Source organism: Fusarium odoratissimum (assembly GCF_000260195.1).
Source record: "Fusarium odoratissimum NRRL 54006 unplaced genomic scaffold supercont1.34, whole genome shotgun sequence".
Lineage (NCBI taxonomy): Eukaryota > Fungi > Ascomycota > Sordariomycetes > Hypocreales > Nectriaceae > Fusarium > Fusarium odoratissimum.
In genome coordinates, this window is record NW_022158717.1 from 325227 (window position 1) to 340960 (window position 15734).

The window sequence follows — 15734 nt, forward strand, 5'->3', positions numbered from 1 at the left end:
ATATACCTCATCTCAATTATTCGTGTCTGGGAGAGTGATGATGTGATTGATGATTGACAAGGCAAGGGACTCTAGTTCGAATAGAAGTGCTATTGACTAACCAAAAATGAGACAGAGCTATATAGTTCATGGGCATGATGGTAACCCAGCATTGCGATCCTTGTGCTCCATGATGAGACGTTAAATCTCCGCCAGAGTTACAGCCAGTCCACATTTTGCCCCAAACTGCACTAATGATTATGGTACAGTTATCACGCAAATCATCCACATTCCGAGGAATTTCTTGCATGGTGCGTCGACTATTTCTCATCGAAATCATTTGCCGTGTTCTCTACAAGGGGCGGAGAAATACATCCCCACCAAACCACGCCAACAACCAAGCTAAGCTCACACCAAAATCTCAATTTTCCGCCTCGTAACAGTACGTTATGTGAAATCCCCACCAGCAAATCTCCGCAATGCGACATCGCCCTTGCAATTTTCTAGCGGTATGGGGAGACGCGAAAACGTCTGATTCCCCATGGGCAGGATTTACTCTGGGGTTTTGACAGAGCTTAGTGTGCCATGTGATACCTTAAATGGTATGGAGTATTTTGGTGGATTTTTTTTCGTTTGTCAAAGACGTGTATGGGAGGAGTATATAGACTTGCATACATCCCCGGCATGTCAAGGATGATCGGCACTGGCTTCTGACAACGGTCTTCAACTATCTCTTGGGATTAGTACTCTATATTCTTCTTTCTTCTCTTCCGACAATCAGGGCCGTCCTTGAGTCTCTGCAGCCAGAATGGGCACCGTCACTGAGGTTGGCCATGGGCCGTCCCATCAACCATGGTGGAAGACAAGCCACTTGATCAAGCTCAACTCCATCATCCTATCACTTGTCCTCTTCTGTAAGTCCAGCCTACAAACCCATCCTCAACAATCTCACCCCATAATTACGTACACTTCCTAACCTTTTCAACAGCCTCAGCAAACGGCTACGACGGCGGTCTAATGGGCTCCATCCTCGCCCTGAACACCTGGAACACGTTCATGCACCACCCCACCGGCGCATATCTCGGCTGGATGACAGCGATATACTGGCTCGGCAACGGCCTCAGCACGCCCCTCGCAGCATGGTGCTCCAACCGCTACGGCCGTAAACCAGGTCTCTATGCGGGCTACTTCTTCCTCATAATCGGCGTCGGAATGCAAGCTGGTGCACCCAACGAGAAAGCCTTTACGTATGCTCGACTCTTCATCGGTTTCGCTGCTGGCTTTTTGGGAAATTCTGCGCCTGTGTTGATTAATGAGATCGCGTATCCTTCGCATAGAGCTATTGCGAGTGCGCTGTTTATGTGTGGGTGGTATGTTGGCGGCACGATCTGTGGATGGGTCACCTTTGCGTGTCGCGTCATCCCCAATGACTGGTCCTGGCGCATTCCTGTCCTGCTGCAGATCTTCCTGCCGCTCTGTGCGCTACCGGGTTTCCTGATGGCGCCAGAGAGTCCGAGATGGTACGTCAGTGTCGGGCGATTGGAAGAAGCGACAGATGTCATTGCGAGGTATCATGCTGGTGGAAACAGGGATGATCCAATCGTCAGCACGCAGATGATGGAGATTGAGGCTGCTATCACGGCTGAGAAGGATGCTTCTAAGAGTGCTTCTTATCTCGATATGTTCAAGACTAAAGGAAACCGACATCGATTATTCATCTCGGTTACGCTTGGATTTGTTGCGCAGTGGGCCGGGAACGGTGTTGTTTCGTACTATCTGCCTCTTGTATTGAACTCGGTCGGTCTCAAGACTACAACGGAGCAGACTCTTATCTCTGCTTGTCTTAACGTTTGGAATCTTCTCTGGGCTACTGCTGCGGCGGTCAGTGTGGATCGCCTTGGTCGAAGATTCCTTTTCTTGACGTCGGCGACTGTCATGTTTTTATCATTCGTTGTCGTCACTGCACTCAGTGCATCCTTTGCAAAGTCTGGTGCTTCGTCAGTTGGATTGGCTGTTGTGCCATTCCTATTCATCTTCTTTGCAGGATATGACGTCGGGCTGTAAGTTTCACTGACGTCTCGAGATGGTCACAGCTAACATATTTAGAACGCCCTTCCTTGTCGCATATCCTTGCGAGATTTGGCAATTCTCTCTCCGATCTCGCGGTCTCACGGTGGCCTGGTGCACGACCGTCGCATCAATCTTCTTCAACAGCTTCGTCAACGCCATTGCTCTCGACGCGATTCAGTGGAGGTACTACATTGTATTCGCCGTGATTCTGTTCATCTTCATCTTCGTTGTCTACTTTACATACCCTGAGACACGAGGTCATACGTTGGAGCAGATGGCGGTTATTTTTGATGGAGAAAATGCGGTGCCATCTCAGGCTGTTGCGCTGGAAAAGACTGATGTTGAAGAGAAGGAATAATGGTTGGAATGTTGAGATAAGATAAGGCGTCTGAGTAAATCAAAACAAGCATCGTCGATCGTCGATCTAATGATATGATCGGTGATTGATTGGTCGATTCCGAATCTGACGTTTTAGGCTGCCGTTGCTATCAATGACGTCAGTGTGAATGTATCATGTGCCCAGTCTCGTCGTAAGCTTGATTCCTTTCAAAAAGGCTTCTCTCCTCTTCCATTCCCCTCTTCTTCTGTATCAACATTCTCTCGCAATCAAACCATCACTCAATACTGCAAAAGTGGTTGTAAAGATGCTCAACAACGCTGTCATCGCCTTCCTCCAGCTCTGGCTTGCTACGCTTGCCTTTGCTGCCCCCATCGCTGACGAGGTCACCGTCACTGGCGCTGAGCCCTGGCACTATGGAACTGGTGGTGGAATTATCGGCTTCATCATTTTGGTCCTCGATATTCTTGTCTGGAGTGCGTATTTCCCTGTCTCCCAGCTGTTCAAATGGCACTAACACATGTACAGTTGAGGTCCTTCAATCGAACCGCCCCGTCTCGCACAAGATCCTCTGGTGTCTCGTTGTCTTCCTCTTCCCCGTCGTCGGAATGATCATCTACTACCTCTTCTCCAACCGCAAGTCTCACATGCGCAACTCTGACTACACCCCGGTTCCCTAAATGCATCGCGCATCAGTTGACGACAGCCACGCGACACACGGCAACAACACGACAAATGAAGAAATGGGGCTGAGGAATGACGTACGAGCCAACGGAACGTGGAAGTGGAAACAGGCAACAATTAAATCAGATAGCGACTTGTTTTTATGGGAATGAATTGACGAAACGTTTACTTGGGAGCTCCGAGTACGCCTTGCAATCGTGAGACTGAGGCCGCGACCATGGCTGTGCATTTCAGCCTGGCCAACATCAACTAAATTGACTTTCTGCCTGTTTCAATTCTCTTTTAGACTGAAAAAAATAAATCAATCAATATCTGCCTTGAGCGATGCAGTTTGTTCCATTTCTTGCACAACCAACTGCATATGCACGTCTACGCGCGCGACTAGTGAAACACCAACATGGCGGAGCATCTCAGCCGGCCGTTGGTCCAGACCCAGCATGTACTTATTTACGCTGAAATCCATGCCAACAGCCATAACAGTTACACACAAACAATTGTAATTTCATTTTACCATCTACGGCGCTTCTCACTTCACAATGCCACCCAATCAACGCGAAATCCAGCGACAGCTGATGAAAAAGTACAACATCATTTTTGACGGTCCAATTGACTCAATCACCAATCCTCACTGGCCGAGCAACTGCAACACCATTTTTGACCACATTCGGCGACTCGGTAAAACGGATTACTCAGAATACCGTGAGAGCATATCCGCAGACTTCACGCGGTTTCCATGGAGGCACCAGGCTCAGCAGCGCGCAAAGCGTATTACAAAGATTGCCAAACGCTGCTTAGAGAGCAGGAAGAATGAAAGCGGATGGCGTCTGGCGCTCGAATTAGAAGTCATGGCCCGATTTTCTGTAGAGATTGCCTGGTAAGTTCTGTCAGGTTGATTATCAGTCATAAGATTGCTGAAATATTAATAAGTCGGAATTGCCGTGGACGACTTTGGCGCTCTGAGTAAGAAGTCGACCCAACCACTCAAACGGCTGAAGAGGATGACCCTAATTCCCTTCGGGCTCGACAGAGGAGGCGTCAGTCTTGTACATGTAAGCCTAATGGCTTCTCGCGAGACATGTGAGTGCATTGTATCGTTGAGTTTGGACGCATGTTAATCACTCTTTAGACCAGAGCAGGGAATCAGCCCCTTGTTCGACGACAGAGCTGAAGAAGCAATTATCTATTCTAGTGAACTGCGAGCGGAGCTCCCGAAACGCGAGCACCGCCCCGATCGAGTCTTTGGGCTACAGGTTACCGAAAGGCTCTCTCGGCTACTAAACTACGCCGAGGATATTAGGAGTAGCCCGTTCAGGCTAGACGGAGATCCTCTTGTCTATCCCTTTCTGGTGATTGAAGCCAAATCTGAGAAGGGCAGTGATGCTTTCACCGATACGCAGGTTCAGACTGCCTTCGCTATCAGAGAGCTACTCTCCATACAGCAGGAACTAGCCCATGTTGCGAATGAAAATGAAGAATGGGATGGAGGTCCACTTGTGTGGTTTCTGTCATACAAAGGCGAGCAGTGGAGAGTATTCGCAGCTTACATTCATACCACCCCCGATAAGATATCTTACGTGAGTATAGCACGCATGAAACACATTTAGAGTCTAACACTCTTGCAGCGAGTGGTTCGTCTTTGGAGTGGCGGCGTCGACTCGCTAGATGGTGCACTTCAACTGCTTCTCATTATCGACTATATCGCTGACTGGGCACGGGACATCTATCGCGAAGGCATCGCCCGTAGCCTTCAAAGGCTTGCGCCCACTGACTCGGAGAGCTTGAGGCGCGATGACGATATCTTCTCCATGGCTGGAAATATCAGATCGTGGATTGCCAGTAATTTCGACAGGAGTCACGACGCAAAGGACCGGCCTATGGGAGACTCTCTCTGCAAATTCGACTGCGGGTCAGGAGTTTTTCGAGACGCTAGATTTGTTGAGTCCCAATGCATCGGTTTAGTTATCACCCACCACAATGTCGAATCCTTTCTGCGGACAGCCACCACGGACAGGGAGACAAGAGGTTTGATATCCGTTCTTCTGGAGAGCTTAGAGCGTCCCTGTCTTGCGAAGGGCCAAGTACTCAACGACTTGGAGCTCATGTGGACAGACACTGACCGCAATCTGTCTGAAATACTACATCCAGAAGACGTATTCTATGTTGTCGTTGTAGCAACATTTTATCTCAGCCCAGGCTGGAAGCCAACGAGAGAATTGACGTATCTAGCAGTCTCAAAGAAACTTGTTCAAGACTCTATCCGGTCCCCAGAGGGGCCACTTTCATCCACCATACAACTTGAGAAGGCTCCGATGGTCGAAGACTTAGAATCATTCCGCGGGCTTCTTCATATGTCGGCCGAGGATAATTTGAATGCTTGTCTTTATAACTTTTGCCTTCGGACTGATAAGCCAACCAGAGCTCGACGTTCGGAAGTTAACTATGTTTGGAAGGCCCTACCGACAGTTGCATCGGATGATGCTGATCGGGAGCTACAAGACCGAGTTCTGCGAGCTTGTGCACGACCTAGCACAAGGGACTTTGTGCGTAAGCTGCATTCCATATATAAGATTGGAAGGAATGAACCAGATGTTTCATTTCTTCGTGTATCGTCAACAATGGATTAGCTGGCTAGTCCGGAGGATTTGCAACTTCGACTCGACGTTTTGGACCAGACAGAATGGCCCTGGGCAGACGATAGCAGTTTCAAAACAATGAAGGAATCGAATAAGGAATTGATCATTGTCAGGAGAGCTGCGCAGGTCACGTATTTCCAAGCGGATATGTGTATCTATGTTCTCGATACATCATTGGCGCAGCGAGGTATTCCCCAAGCTCTATTTTCTTGCCCACCGGAGACTCACGTTCTCATGTTCAAGTTTGATGAGGATCCCAGCAACATTGGTAGGTGGGGAACCTCCTCATATCCAGAAGATGAGTTCAGGAAAGGTTGGAACCTTGCTATTCATACTTCAGACGACATAGGCCGTCTAATGGATCACTTTGAGAAGTTGAAGAAAGAGCTAAGGCAGTATCGAGGGTTTGGATTACTATCCAAGTGGAAGCACGTTACGACGGGTTGGGCCAAGGATCAGAATACTGGGTCTCTGGACTTTCCCTCTAATCGGCCTTTTATAAGACATTCATACCAAGCCCCGCTGAGTAGCACATTACTCAAAGAGGAGGACTATGGATCTGACCGATTGTCTCCAATGCCCTTCCATTCTGGAGTTAAACAGGCGAATGAAGTTACGAGGACAGCAGGGTCAGTCAATAGAACGGCTGCATCAGTACACAGACCAACACGAAAAAGGATAGTGCAAAATCTAGACAACACTCGAGATGGTGACGACCGTGCGAAGTCCTCTACTATGTCAGAGCAACGAAAAGGAAAAAGGCCCATGGGGGCGGCGGATGAGCCTGACGAGGCTGAGTCCTCAGCACATGCAGAACGACGAGCTCGTCAGGAGCGGGAAGTTGCCCAACGGTTTAATAGTGATTTTCTTTCCGACGAGGAGCTGGAAGAATTGTTGGCAAAGGGAACGCTTTCTTGAACTGCCGCATACTGGTGTTGGCGTATACCTGCACTATTATAAATTTTCTTGTTATAAGAACTCAGTAGATAAAGATGAGATAGTCGGGATAAGTGAAAGTCATAGGAGATAGCCATGAAAATGTTATTCCTCTCCTTTTAAGACATATATTTGGCAAACCACCTAATTACCTGATCTTCTGCCTGATCAGCCATATCCTTCTCCTCCCTGTTATCCGGGTTGCCTCTAACAGCAAAGCCATGCTTTGCATTGGGAATAATTACAACCTCAGTGTCCACATCCCTCTTTGCATCCAGGATCTCAGCTGCCTTGTGCACCTCCTTCAAAGGCAAGGCAAAGTCGACATCACCAATGACCATACTGTAGGGCAGTTTCACAGGTTCGATGTCTCGGGAAACCTCGATTTCACTCGGGTGAGCAGTGAAGGCTGCGTCGATGATCGTCTTGCCATTCGCAGCTACCTCACCGTGGGCTAGATGCGTGATACCATATGCGCCCCAGCAGAAGCCCACCACGCCAACCTTGAGATTAGCTGCTTCACTGCAACGTAGGTCGTCCATGAACTTGCGAATGCCAGGATAACGCTTCTCGGGCTTGTTACGAATGCTGAAGGGTACCATGACGAATGCCGCCTTTAATAAGTTCCATCTGATTCTCTGCGTTAGGAATAACAGTGTTGCTTGGTACATGTTTAACTTACGGTTTTACCAGCCATCCCCAGAAACCTCCATCATTAAGAACACTGTCAATGACGGCTTTGATGGATGCGGGCGCAGAGGTGCCTGAAAATAAACACATAAGCCTTCAAGTACCGAGGACATGGACAGAAACCATGAACTCACCATGCATGAAATCAGGAACGTATACTCTGCAGCCAGTCCGCTCTGCATATCTGTCTGCCACACCACGTAGGTTGGTCGTGTTCCACCCAAACGCATCCGACATGACGACTATCAGTCCCTTTGTCGAAACCTCTTTGGTCTGAGGTTCTGTAACGTACACATCATGACCATGAAGTTTGGCCTGGCGGCCGTAAACAGGACCAGGATGGTCATGTCCTGTGTAACAGCCAGCGCACGGCATTTTGCTTAATGTTGACGGCTGAGTTTGAAGCACAAGAAGAGGGCTAGCCACTTATTCAGAATTGACCAACTAGAAATCCCGACTGAAATGCCAATTTGGTGAAGATTGCACTTTATCAAGCTTAGTTGAAACCCTGGCTGGCACTTTCCCGTGTGGGGTTCCGAACATCCGCGCCGGTGGGCATCCCCACCAAAAGTTCCTGTTATGCTCTGCAGGCAATGGATCTGGTTTAGCACCCACCCACTCGCTAAGGGAGTCTCTTCGGGTGGCACCACAATGATTCAACGCGCTTGTTGCTCCATAGCATTCATATGCTACCATCACGGTTGCATTTTCTAACTTGATAAGTGACGTTCATTGACAGCAATACATCTGACTATATCATGATAACTTGTTGCAAAATGAATGTCAAAATAGTTACACAGCCACATATACCCAGTTCTACCATGAGTTAGGAGCAACGTCGGTGTAGACTCTGAAGCCACTATTCTGCTTTGCATCTTCGAAAGCCTCGTGATGCTCCCCCAAGCCGTAAACCTTGTGACTCGAGCCCCCCCGCTTGCCGAGCTTGAGAACCCCCGAATTCACCATCTTGATAGTCAACTCAATTCCTCCTCGTGATACCATGACCTTACCAATGATCTTGATGTTTTTGTGCATCACGAGTGTGTACGGAACTGAGATAGACCCAGATGGCGCTCCGCTAAGGACAACTCTCCCTTCTGGTAGCACGGCCTGTATGGCGGCCGAGAAGTACGGAGAGCCGTTCAAGCTGCCTGATGCCCAATCGTTGTATACTTCGACACCGCGCCCATTGGGGCTTGCCTTTCGGATTGCGGCCGCGTCCACCTCGTCATCTCCAGTCATGACAACATAGCTGAATCGCTCGTGGTTCCCAAGCTGCTGTTTCAGGTATACGAGCTTTGTCTCACTGCGACCAATGGCAATGACGTTGGCGCCCAGAGCCAGTGCCATGTCGGAGGTGATACCTCCATAGGTCCCAGTGGCTGGCCCCAGTACAATCGTCTCGCCTGCTAGTAGATTGGCAGCCTCGAATAAAGCTCCAGCAGAGATGCTATAGAAGGAGATCTCATGAAGGTCCGCGGGTGTGTATCCAAGCTGCTTGCATAGCCGATCCTCGTCCAACACAAAGATATTCTCGAGAGGGACCTTTTGATACTGTTGGAGGGCGCCGTCTCGCCATTCTCCCTGCATGAGCTTGCGGCCTTTCGTACCCTCTCCACCGTGGTGACCCTGGATAATATTCACGCTAGGATCGTCTCGCGCATAGATGGCGGCCGAGAAAAAGACCAGATCACCGGGCTTGGCAAGTATGGCATCCGATCCGACGGCGTGTACCCGGCCGATATGGCTTGGATGCGGCACCAGGGGAAGGCTCAGGTTGAAGACAGGCAACTTGCCCTGGTGAATATCTTCGGCATATGGGAATACCACTGTGTTTAGAACTTGGACGACGGCTGAGCCAGCTGTTGCCTCAGGGACGGGGAGTTCAACGAGCTCTAGAGGTTTGTCGAATGAGGAGAGCCATAAGGCACGATTGGTAGTTGTAGGAACGCTGGGACTCATGTTGGGACTGGTGGAATGGGATTGAGAGGTGAAATTGATTGGAGAGAAGGGAGGCTTTGGGAAAGTTGCGGTTGGTAGCTAAATACAAATGCTTGACTAGTCCCTGTGAGCGACAAGCCAGCCACCTCACCAGCAACTACTACCAAGACTTTCGAGTCAGCTTCGCAAAAGAGCAGGTGGAGTTCATTCCCACCCGATGACACAACTCCACCCATACAACCTATCAAATCTCCACGTAATTAATGTCTAGCACCACTTTGGGAGCATATTTGATCACCTCGAAAGCTGTAGAGTGGGCAAAGCCAAACAAAGTGGTGGGAGTTACAAGGTTCGCCGTATTTCATCAATCGATACATAGATATAGTGGTTGTACATGAATATTACGGAACTCTACAAGAGAACCTGCCCAGGAGTCATTACAATCTTGATGAGAATAGAAGAACCCGATCAAAATAGTGAAATCAGTTCTCAGTCTCAAAACGTCCTTATATTACCATGCCATCCCATTCAAGTAGTCTAGACTCTCTATGTCCTGCTGGGTTGGTATGCCTGCTTCGCCCAACTCTGCTGTACCAAATATCTTGCCCCAGGTTTCTATATCGTATTCGTCCAAATTTTCAATTGATGTCGGTGCATGAGATTTAGTAGCCGGCTCTATTTGGGTTTTTTGTCAGCAAGAGCTTGAAAGTAAACATCGTTGACCTACCCTCAACTTGGCGAGTCAATGACACCGCAGAAGGCCGTTCTAGCCTATTAGTACCAACAGAGTCTGTTTCACAGACTTCCGGAGGTGTCGGTAGTAAATTAGGAGAAGGCTCACTCGAGACCACTAGATCAACAAAATGGTCCTGCCGCACAGGTCTGAAGACTCTTCTGCGTCCAAGGTCTTGGTAAATCTTGAATATAGCGGGCATGTTAGCTACACCAAACTCCTTCACAAAAGCTGCTATGAGATATCCCATAGACAGGCCTGCTAATCCTGTAGTTTGTGTACTCGGTAGCCCGTTTGTGGCAGCAAGATGTGATCTGAGGTGCATATCAGTGCTCGCGAAGGCGAGGTGAAGGTTGTAAAGTTGCGGTGTTAGGTGCGGTGCCGTTCCCAGCTGAACCTTGCCAGGCAATGGCGAAATCTGACAATGTTGTGGAAGTCCATCATACCAGCGATTCAATGCTAGTAGACTTTTGGTGCAAGGCCTGTTTGAAGATTGTCGATTCGACATGGCATCGTTTAGGATGCATATTAAGCTGACGTAGCAGTTGAAGATACTTAAGACCCGCGAAGGCTGGTTCATGGAGTTGGTGTTGCCCAAACTTGTAGAAGTTACGTTCTGCGGTTCCCATTCATTCGGACCTGTTTCTGCGAGCTTCGGGGAGAAACATAAATCTCCTGTCCTGAGATATGGTGGCTTGCGCAAACGACATGATACGAGAGTATCGAGTATAAAGCAACTTAGGAGAAGCCGCTTCTGATTGTCATCATCGACATTTGCGGCATTGGAGCCGTTGCTGGTAGAAGGCGCGGTACCGAGATGAAGACAAATCCTCACTGCTTGGCCAATCAAGTGCCATGAAGACACAAGATCTTCCTGATCCATTTTGAAAAGGCCCAGGATAAGCAAAGCTTGAACGTAGCCTGACAGTCGCGCATCTTCGTTAGGTATCCGTTGTCTCGCCTTGGAATAGATTATTTCGGGAGGAGGAAGAGCAGATTCACCATCAGATGCTCCAGTATGGTTACGGGTATCTTGAAGGGAAGCATAAGCAACAACAGCCCATAGAGTGGCCATATTTCCCTCTTCTGCCCGATCGTCTCTTGACGGCGAATACAACAACTCCAGCATCTTGTGCTTTTGGACCATCGGGAGCCAACAGTTGGTATGGGCAAAGTATATATCAATTAAGCGCCGTACCTGCTGAGCAGACGCGGGGGATGATACGTCGTTCCATGGAGCCGGTTGGGGCACTGACGCGTCATGAGAGGAAGGCGTGTTGGCCCTGTCGGTATCCATGGGGTCTGAGACCTCCCGAGCGTCATTGGCTGGCGTTGAAGTCTGTACAGCCTCGAATGCCTTGACACGAGGGGCGAGGTCGGGAGTGGAGGCTTCAGCCTTGACGGAAGCCACGGAATTTGCACCGGAGTCGTTCCTTTGCTGAATATTCGACAACAGCTGATCCAATTCTTCTTGGATATCACTACCGTCCCAAGCTTGTCTGAGTGTCTCGTAATCTCTGACAAGCCTGCTGTTCAAGACCAATCTGGATCGCGAATCTAGGGCAAACTGGATATCTGGCAAGAGCTCTTGGACTACAGCCTTGCTATTAGGAACGACGGTGAAGACAAGTGCCCAAAGTAGTTCCAGAGCCCTCACATATCCCGTCGTCAACCCACGCTTCTTGGAGTCGGGGCCGTAGCTGCATGGGTAATGGATGGCCGAGCATCGCGAGCAGGTTGGGTGGCTGCCATCGCATCTGTGCTTACGAGCACGGCAGTAATTGCAGGCTCTTGAGACGCGCTTGTGTTTGTTGACTCTTGTGCGTTTGGGTTTGGCAGGCGGATCCATTGTGATTGTAACGGTGATGAGAATTTGAGGCTCTGGGAGTGGTCTAGCCCCTTAGCTTTTACGATAAACAGTTCAATATTTAAAATAATGGATGGCTTGGTACTTGGAGGCGGCTGAAATACGCGCTACATAAATCGTAATTCCCACTTACGGTGGGTAACTTTAAGTTGTCGTCGGTTGATCCACCTGCCCCGTTCAACACAAAAAGTACTGTAAAGTGCTACCTCACACAACTAAATACCACGCAAGGTCACCCATTTCACTTAATTATGCCCAGTAGTGAGGTATCACGAAAGCTAGCAGAATTTCAAACGGACATGTATCAGGTATGCAATCGGTCTGCTCAGCTCAGGCTGCCGCAAGGCATGCATACACAGTTATACAAGGCACATATAGTCAAATTATACCTATTCAGATCTATCCTCTCAAAACCTATTCTCTTCAAGATGGGATCATGTCAGACATGGGCCTTGAGGAACTCAAAGCCCTTTTCCAAAAGTTCAAGTGCATTCTCAGGCTGTCCAATTTCATCAAAGCCGTGCTGTCCTCCTTCCACCAGGACCAATTCCGTCTCGACGCCATGACTCTTGAGTTCGTCATATGCCTGTTGCGACAGCCTTGCCGGCACCAGCTTGTCTTCGGCGCCGTGGATGAAAAAGGTGGGAGGGAAGTTACCCTTGGAGAACTGCGAAACGGGGTCAACGCGATCATAGTCGCCGTCTCCTACAACCGTCTTCAACTGTGTTCCCTTTCCGAGCTGATCAAACATCCAGGCAACACGATAGTTGGCCAAGTCATGCCCTTTCGGTCCCACCGGAGGGGGTGCTGAGGTGGGAGGAGGGTCATCTTTCCAAATCTTGCTCGTGAAATCTTGATCAATCTGAGGAGCACCTGGAGGTGCAGGTAAGGGGGTATGGAAGGCCGAGTCTGCTAGGTACTTGATCCCGTAAATGTCGAGAATTGCGCGAGGCGGTTGGGGCGAACTGGCCTAGACGGTCCGCGTATTAGCATCTCATATCCGTGTCAGAAATTATGGTATCTGCTCACTGTCAGAAGGGCCAAGGTGCCACCGCAGGAATGACCCAGTGTTACAATCCGAGAGCCATTCGCTTCTACATGAGCATCTTCGAGAAGCAGCTGGGGTAATTTTGTCCGCGACCATTCGTATGCGTCCAGTGCATCTTTGACCGGTCCTTCAAAGACTGTAACCGTGGGAGCCAGTCGATAGTTGGCGGATACAACCACGAAACCTAGATCCAAGAGCCTTTCGCACTGGTCTCGCGGGAGCATTTGTTTCGAGCCGACCGTGAAATTTCCGCCATGGAAATGTAATGCTGTATCTCAACGCGTCAGATGCTTACTCAGAGTGGGCGAGGATTGAGTAGTTTGCATACCTATTGGAAGCTTCGAAGCAGTCGTGGTCTTCCTGAAGTATACGTCTGCGGCTACCGGGATTCCATTGATGGCTTTGAAGACGTATTCCTTGCGAGTGGTCATTTTGTTGGTGTTCAAATCTGCAGTTAGCATCAACTCTAGCCTTTTCTGCTAAGAACAGTCTTGTTCTACGTCCAAAAGAAAACCGCGTGAGGAAGGCAAGGATATGGTGGCCTGTCGTAGATCAATGAATACAAAATAGGTGGCAAACAAGAATGGCAATCGTTCGGTTGTGTACCACCGCTGTCCCACCCAGAAGCTACCCACCCATACCCGCCCACCTTGTCACGATGAGGTCGATAATGAAGGAATTTTGTGCATTGCAATGAGAGAGAAATGATATGATGATATATATAATATATCGAGTGCTTGCTGATAATATCTCAAAAATACTTCCTCGGCTTTGGACCCGAAAAGATTCCATGTTATGTTGACCACCACTGCTCCCCCGAATACGGAATGAGTCCGAATAAACTAAGACGGCCAACTAATTGAGGATATTTTATGTTACATTGACATTGGATGTACGGAGAACTGTAGCAATGTTTGTCGCTATGGTGGGTAGGCTGTTGCAACGTGTATGGTAGTGTCCGAATCCTCCAATTTCTTAATTAACGATTTCAGCTTTTGCGACACAGAAGAAGGCCCTGCACATATTAGCATCTTCTCAAAATCATTAACGACAGAGACTTGAACTTACACTTCCACATTGAGCCATCCGAGAGAAGCTCTGCTGATACGGCAAGCGGTAAGACTGATTGTAGGCCATAATCCCCCAATTGCAGGTCCGTAACTTCTGCAAAACTCTCATTTATCAATGCATTGAGAATATCGCGTGATTCAGCCTGTGAATCACGAGATTGCGCGAATTGAAGGTACCAGCAAAGAAGCAGGCCTGCCTACAGGTTAGCTACTGAACAAAAGTTGAGCACGGAATTCAAGACATACAGCCCTCTAAAGCGCCGACCGCGCTTTCGGGCCCGAATATTATGGGCGCTATTTTTTTAATGTAAGATAGACCCACGCGGCAGTCGGATCTTAGCTGGTCTGCTGCATTGAAGAGTGCCTGGTAGAGTTCAGGTGAGATTGCCTCGTTTAAAAGATGCATGATCTCAGGATCATCGAGACTCGCAGGCGACCAGAGTATCTTCTTCATGACAGACAGCGGAACGCTAGCGTAAAGATGGTAGAAAGCTGAGTTCAGTAATGATCTGGCGCAGTGAACGGTGGGATTCGGGACCAGTCCGCCATCATCCTGGATCGTACGAGCTTTGAGAATTGCATCTAGCACCTGCAATGACTGTTCCGTTTTTTTGCCGAATTTAGTGTAGAGTTCCCCGTCGCGCGAGCCTGTTAGTAGCTCAAATGAGCATATCCTGTAGAGAAGGGCAGACACGATGGTTACGAGACCGAATTCGCTGACTGGCATGGACGGTGGTTGGCCGGCGATGATGCTGTCCAGCGCATCGTTACTGTATAATACTTCGGTTGGGGTGCCCCAGCTGGACTCTTCTTTTAGCCACTCTGCGTTGCTTGACGGGAGGGCGAATCTGGCTTCGACCATAGGTGTTGGGATCCATGCTTCCTGTTCCTTTGAGCATACGGTGCCACCTATGAGTATCGTAGATGAGATACACCTTGTATAGTGTGAGCAATTATAATGCGTGCATGGTATGAGTATAAGTACCTATTTAGACTCTCCCAGCGCACCCAATCCTTATACGTGGTGGGCGGACACGTCTGTAGCTCACTGAATGCTTCTTGTGTAAGCTGAAAACGTAAGAGTTAGCCATGACCAGACTGAATTAGTAGACGTTGGAATTAACCTTGACGCAGTGAGGAAACGCGTGTGCTCGCTTGCCTTCCGAACCGCAGTGAATCTCAAAATAAGCGAGGAGCAAATATGTCTGCAGCATCCACGTTAGAGTCTCAGGGTCGGCCTTGCTGAACGCAATCATCCGTTCATTCTGGTTCCTCTGTTAACGAAATTTATCATCTAAGTGCTCGGAATGACTGTCCTACCTCGAAAACAAGTTGCACGGAGATGGTATGCATCGATGTAGCCCTGGAGTGTTCACCGAGATATACGGCGCTACAGGCCATTACAGCAAGCAGGAGGGGAGCTATGTCAAACTTTGTTTCAGAACCTCTATTGCACTGCCTATGATGGCCTACTACTTACATGGCGTTGTGGCGATGTCAAACGTCGGCTCATGTATGATGGGTATATGAGGAGCAATATGCTTAAAAAAGGCCTTGACAAACCGCCTCACAGCATATTTGGAAGGAAAGCGAAGCGAAGCGAGTATGTGGGCCGGATATTTTGTGAGGTTGGCCCAAGCATTCTCACATTTATTGTCGTTGTGGACGAGGTTGCGCGGGGTAGATGGTTTGTCTGTCTGACCGAGAGTAGTTGGTATGTATGTATGTATGTATGTATGTATGTAT

The 15734-nt window shown here is 48.9% G+C and overlaps 8 protein-coding genes across 8 annotated transcripts; 3 read left to right on the forward strand and 5 right to left on the reverse strand.

Moving 5' to 3' along the window:
- Positions 1 to 787: 787 nt before the first annotated feature.
- FOIG_13645 (uncharacterized protein) lies at positions 788 to 2407 on the forward strand (the record flags this gene model as incomplete). Its single annotated transcript, XM_031214805.1, has 3 exons — positions 788 to 893; positions 968 to 2039; positions 2086 to 2407. 3 exons carry the CDS (start codon positions 788 to 790, stop codon positions 2405 to 2407), a joined length of 1500 nt encoding a protein of 499 aa, XP_031055602.1.
- Positions 2408 to 2693: 286 nt separating this feature from the next.
- FOIG_13646 (uncharacterized protein) lies at positions 2694 to 3245 on the forward strand (the record flags this gene model as incomplete). The annotated part of the gene is made up of 2 exons (XM_031214806.1): positions 2694 to 2862; positions 2915 to 3245. The coding sequence occupies 2 exons, from the start codon at positions 2694 to 2696 to the stop codon at positions 3064 to 3066; spliced, it is 321 nt and encodes a 106-aa protein (XP_031055603.1). The 3' UTR covers positions 3067 to 3245.
- Positions 3246 to 3606: 361 nt separating this feature from the next.
- Positions 3607 to 6485, forward strand: FOIG_13647 (uncharacterized protein; the record flags this gene model as incomplete). Its single annotated transcript, XM_031214807.1, has 6 exons — positions 3607 to 3944; positions 3998 to 4030; positions 4197 to 4644; positions 4693 to 5610; positions 5695 to 6332; positions 6446 to 6485. 6 exons carry the CDS (start codon positions 3607 to 3609, stop codon positions 6483 to 6485), a joined length of 2415 nt encoding a protein of 804 aa, XP_031055604.1.
- A 273-nt stretch (positions 6486 to 6758) lies between these two features.
- On the reverse strand, positions 6759 to 7704 carry FOIG_13648 (uncharacterized protein; the record flags this gene model as incomplete). The annotated part of the gene is made up of 3 exons (XM_031214808.1): positions 6759 to 7269; positions 7322 to 7403; positions 7464 to 7704. The coding sequence occupies 3 exons, from the start codon at positions 7702 to 7704 to the stop codon at positions 6759 to 6761; spliced, it is 834 nt and encodes a 277-aa protein (XP_031055605.1).
- A 441-nt stretch (positions 7705 to 8145) lies between these two features.
- Positions 8146 to 9291, reverse strand: FOIG_13649 (uncharacterized protein; the record flags this gene model as incomplete). The annotated part of the gene is made up of 1 exon (XM_031214809.1): positions 8146 to 9291. One exon carries the CDS (start codon positions 9289 to 9291, stop codon positions 8146 to 8148), a length of 1146 nt encoding a protein of 381 aa, XP_031055606.1.
- A 490-nt stretch (positions 9292 to 9781) lies between these two features.
- Positions 9782 to 11852, reverse strand: FOIG_13650 (uncharacterized protein; the record flags this gene model as incomplete). Its single annotated transcript, XM_031214810.1, has 2 exons — positions 9782 to 9945; positions 9998 to 11852. 2 exons carry the CDS (start codon positions 11850 to 11852, stop codon positions 9782 to 9784), a joined length of 2019 nt encoding a protein of 672 aa, XP_031055607.1.
- A 457-nt stretch (positions 11853 to 12309) lies between these two features.
- Positions 12310 to 13349, reverse strand: FOIG_13651 (uncharacterized protein; the record flags this gene model as incomplete). Its single annotated transcript, XM_031214811.1, has 3 exons — positions 12310 to 12840; positions 12900 to 13186; positions 13247 to 13349. 3 exons carry the CDS (start codon positions 13347 to 13349, stop codon positions 12310 to 12312), a joined length of 921 nt encoding a protein of 306 aa, XP_031055608.1.
- A 257-nt stretch (positions 13350 to 13606) lies between these two features.
- On the reverse strand, positions 13607 to 15628 carry FOIG_13652 (uncharacterized protein). Its single transcript, XM_031214812.1, has 7 exons — positions 15469 to 15628; positions 15309 to 15409; positions 15113 to 15253; positions 14974 to 15056; positions 14235 to 14923; positions 13987 to 14181; positions 13607 to 13933 (listed from the first exon to the last, which is right to left on the reverse strand). Exons 2-7 carry the CDS (start codon positions 15387 to 15389, stop codon positions 13839 to 13841), a joined length of 1284 nt encoding a protein of 427 aa, XP_031055609.1. The 5' UTR covers positions 15390 to 15409; positions 15469 to 15628; the 3' UTR covers positions 13607 to 13838.
- Between the last annotated feature and the right edge of the window lie 106 nt (positions 15629 to 15734).

Bases quoted from the DNA above. Each gene is read 5' to 3' on its own strand.
- FOIG_13652 (XM_031214812.1), bottom strand. From the start codon at position 15,389: ATGGCCTGTAGCGCCGTATATCTCGGTGAACACTCCAGGGCTACATCG. The intron at 14,924-14,973 runs GTACTTATACTC...ACACTATACAAG, and splicing joins CGCTGGGAGAGTCTAAATAG to GTGTATCTCATCTACGATAC. The intron at 13,934-13,986 runs GTAAGTTCAAGT...TAATATGTGCAG, and splicing joins GGATGGCTCAATGTGGAAGT to GGCCTTCTTCTGTGTCGCAA.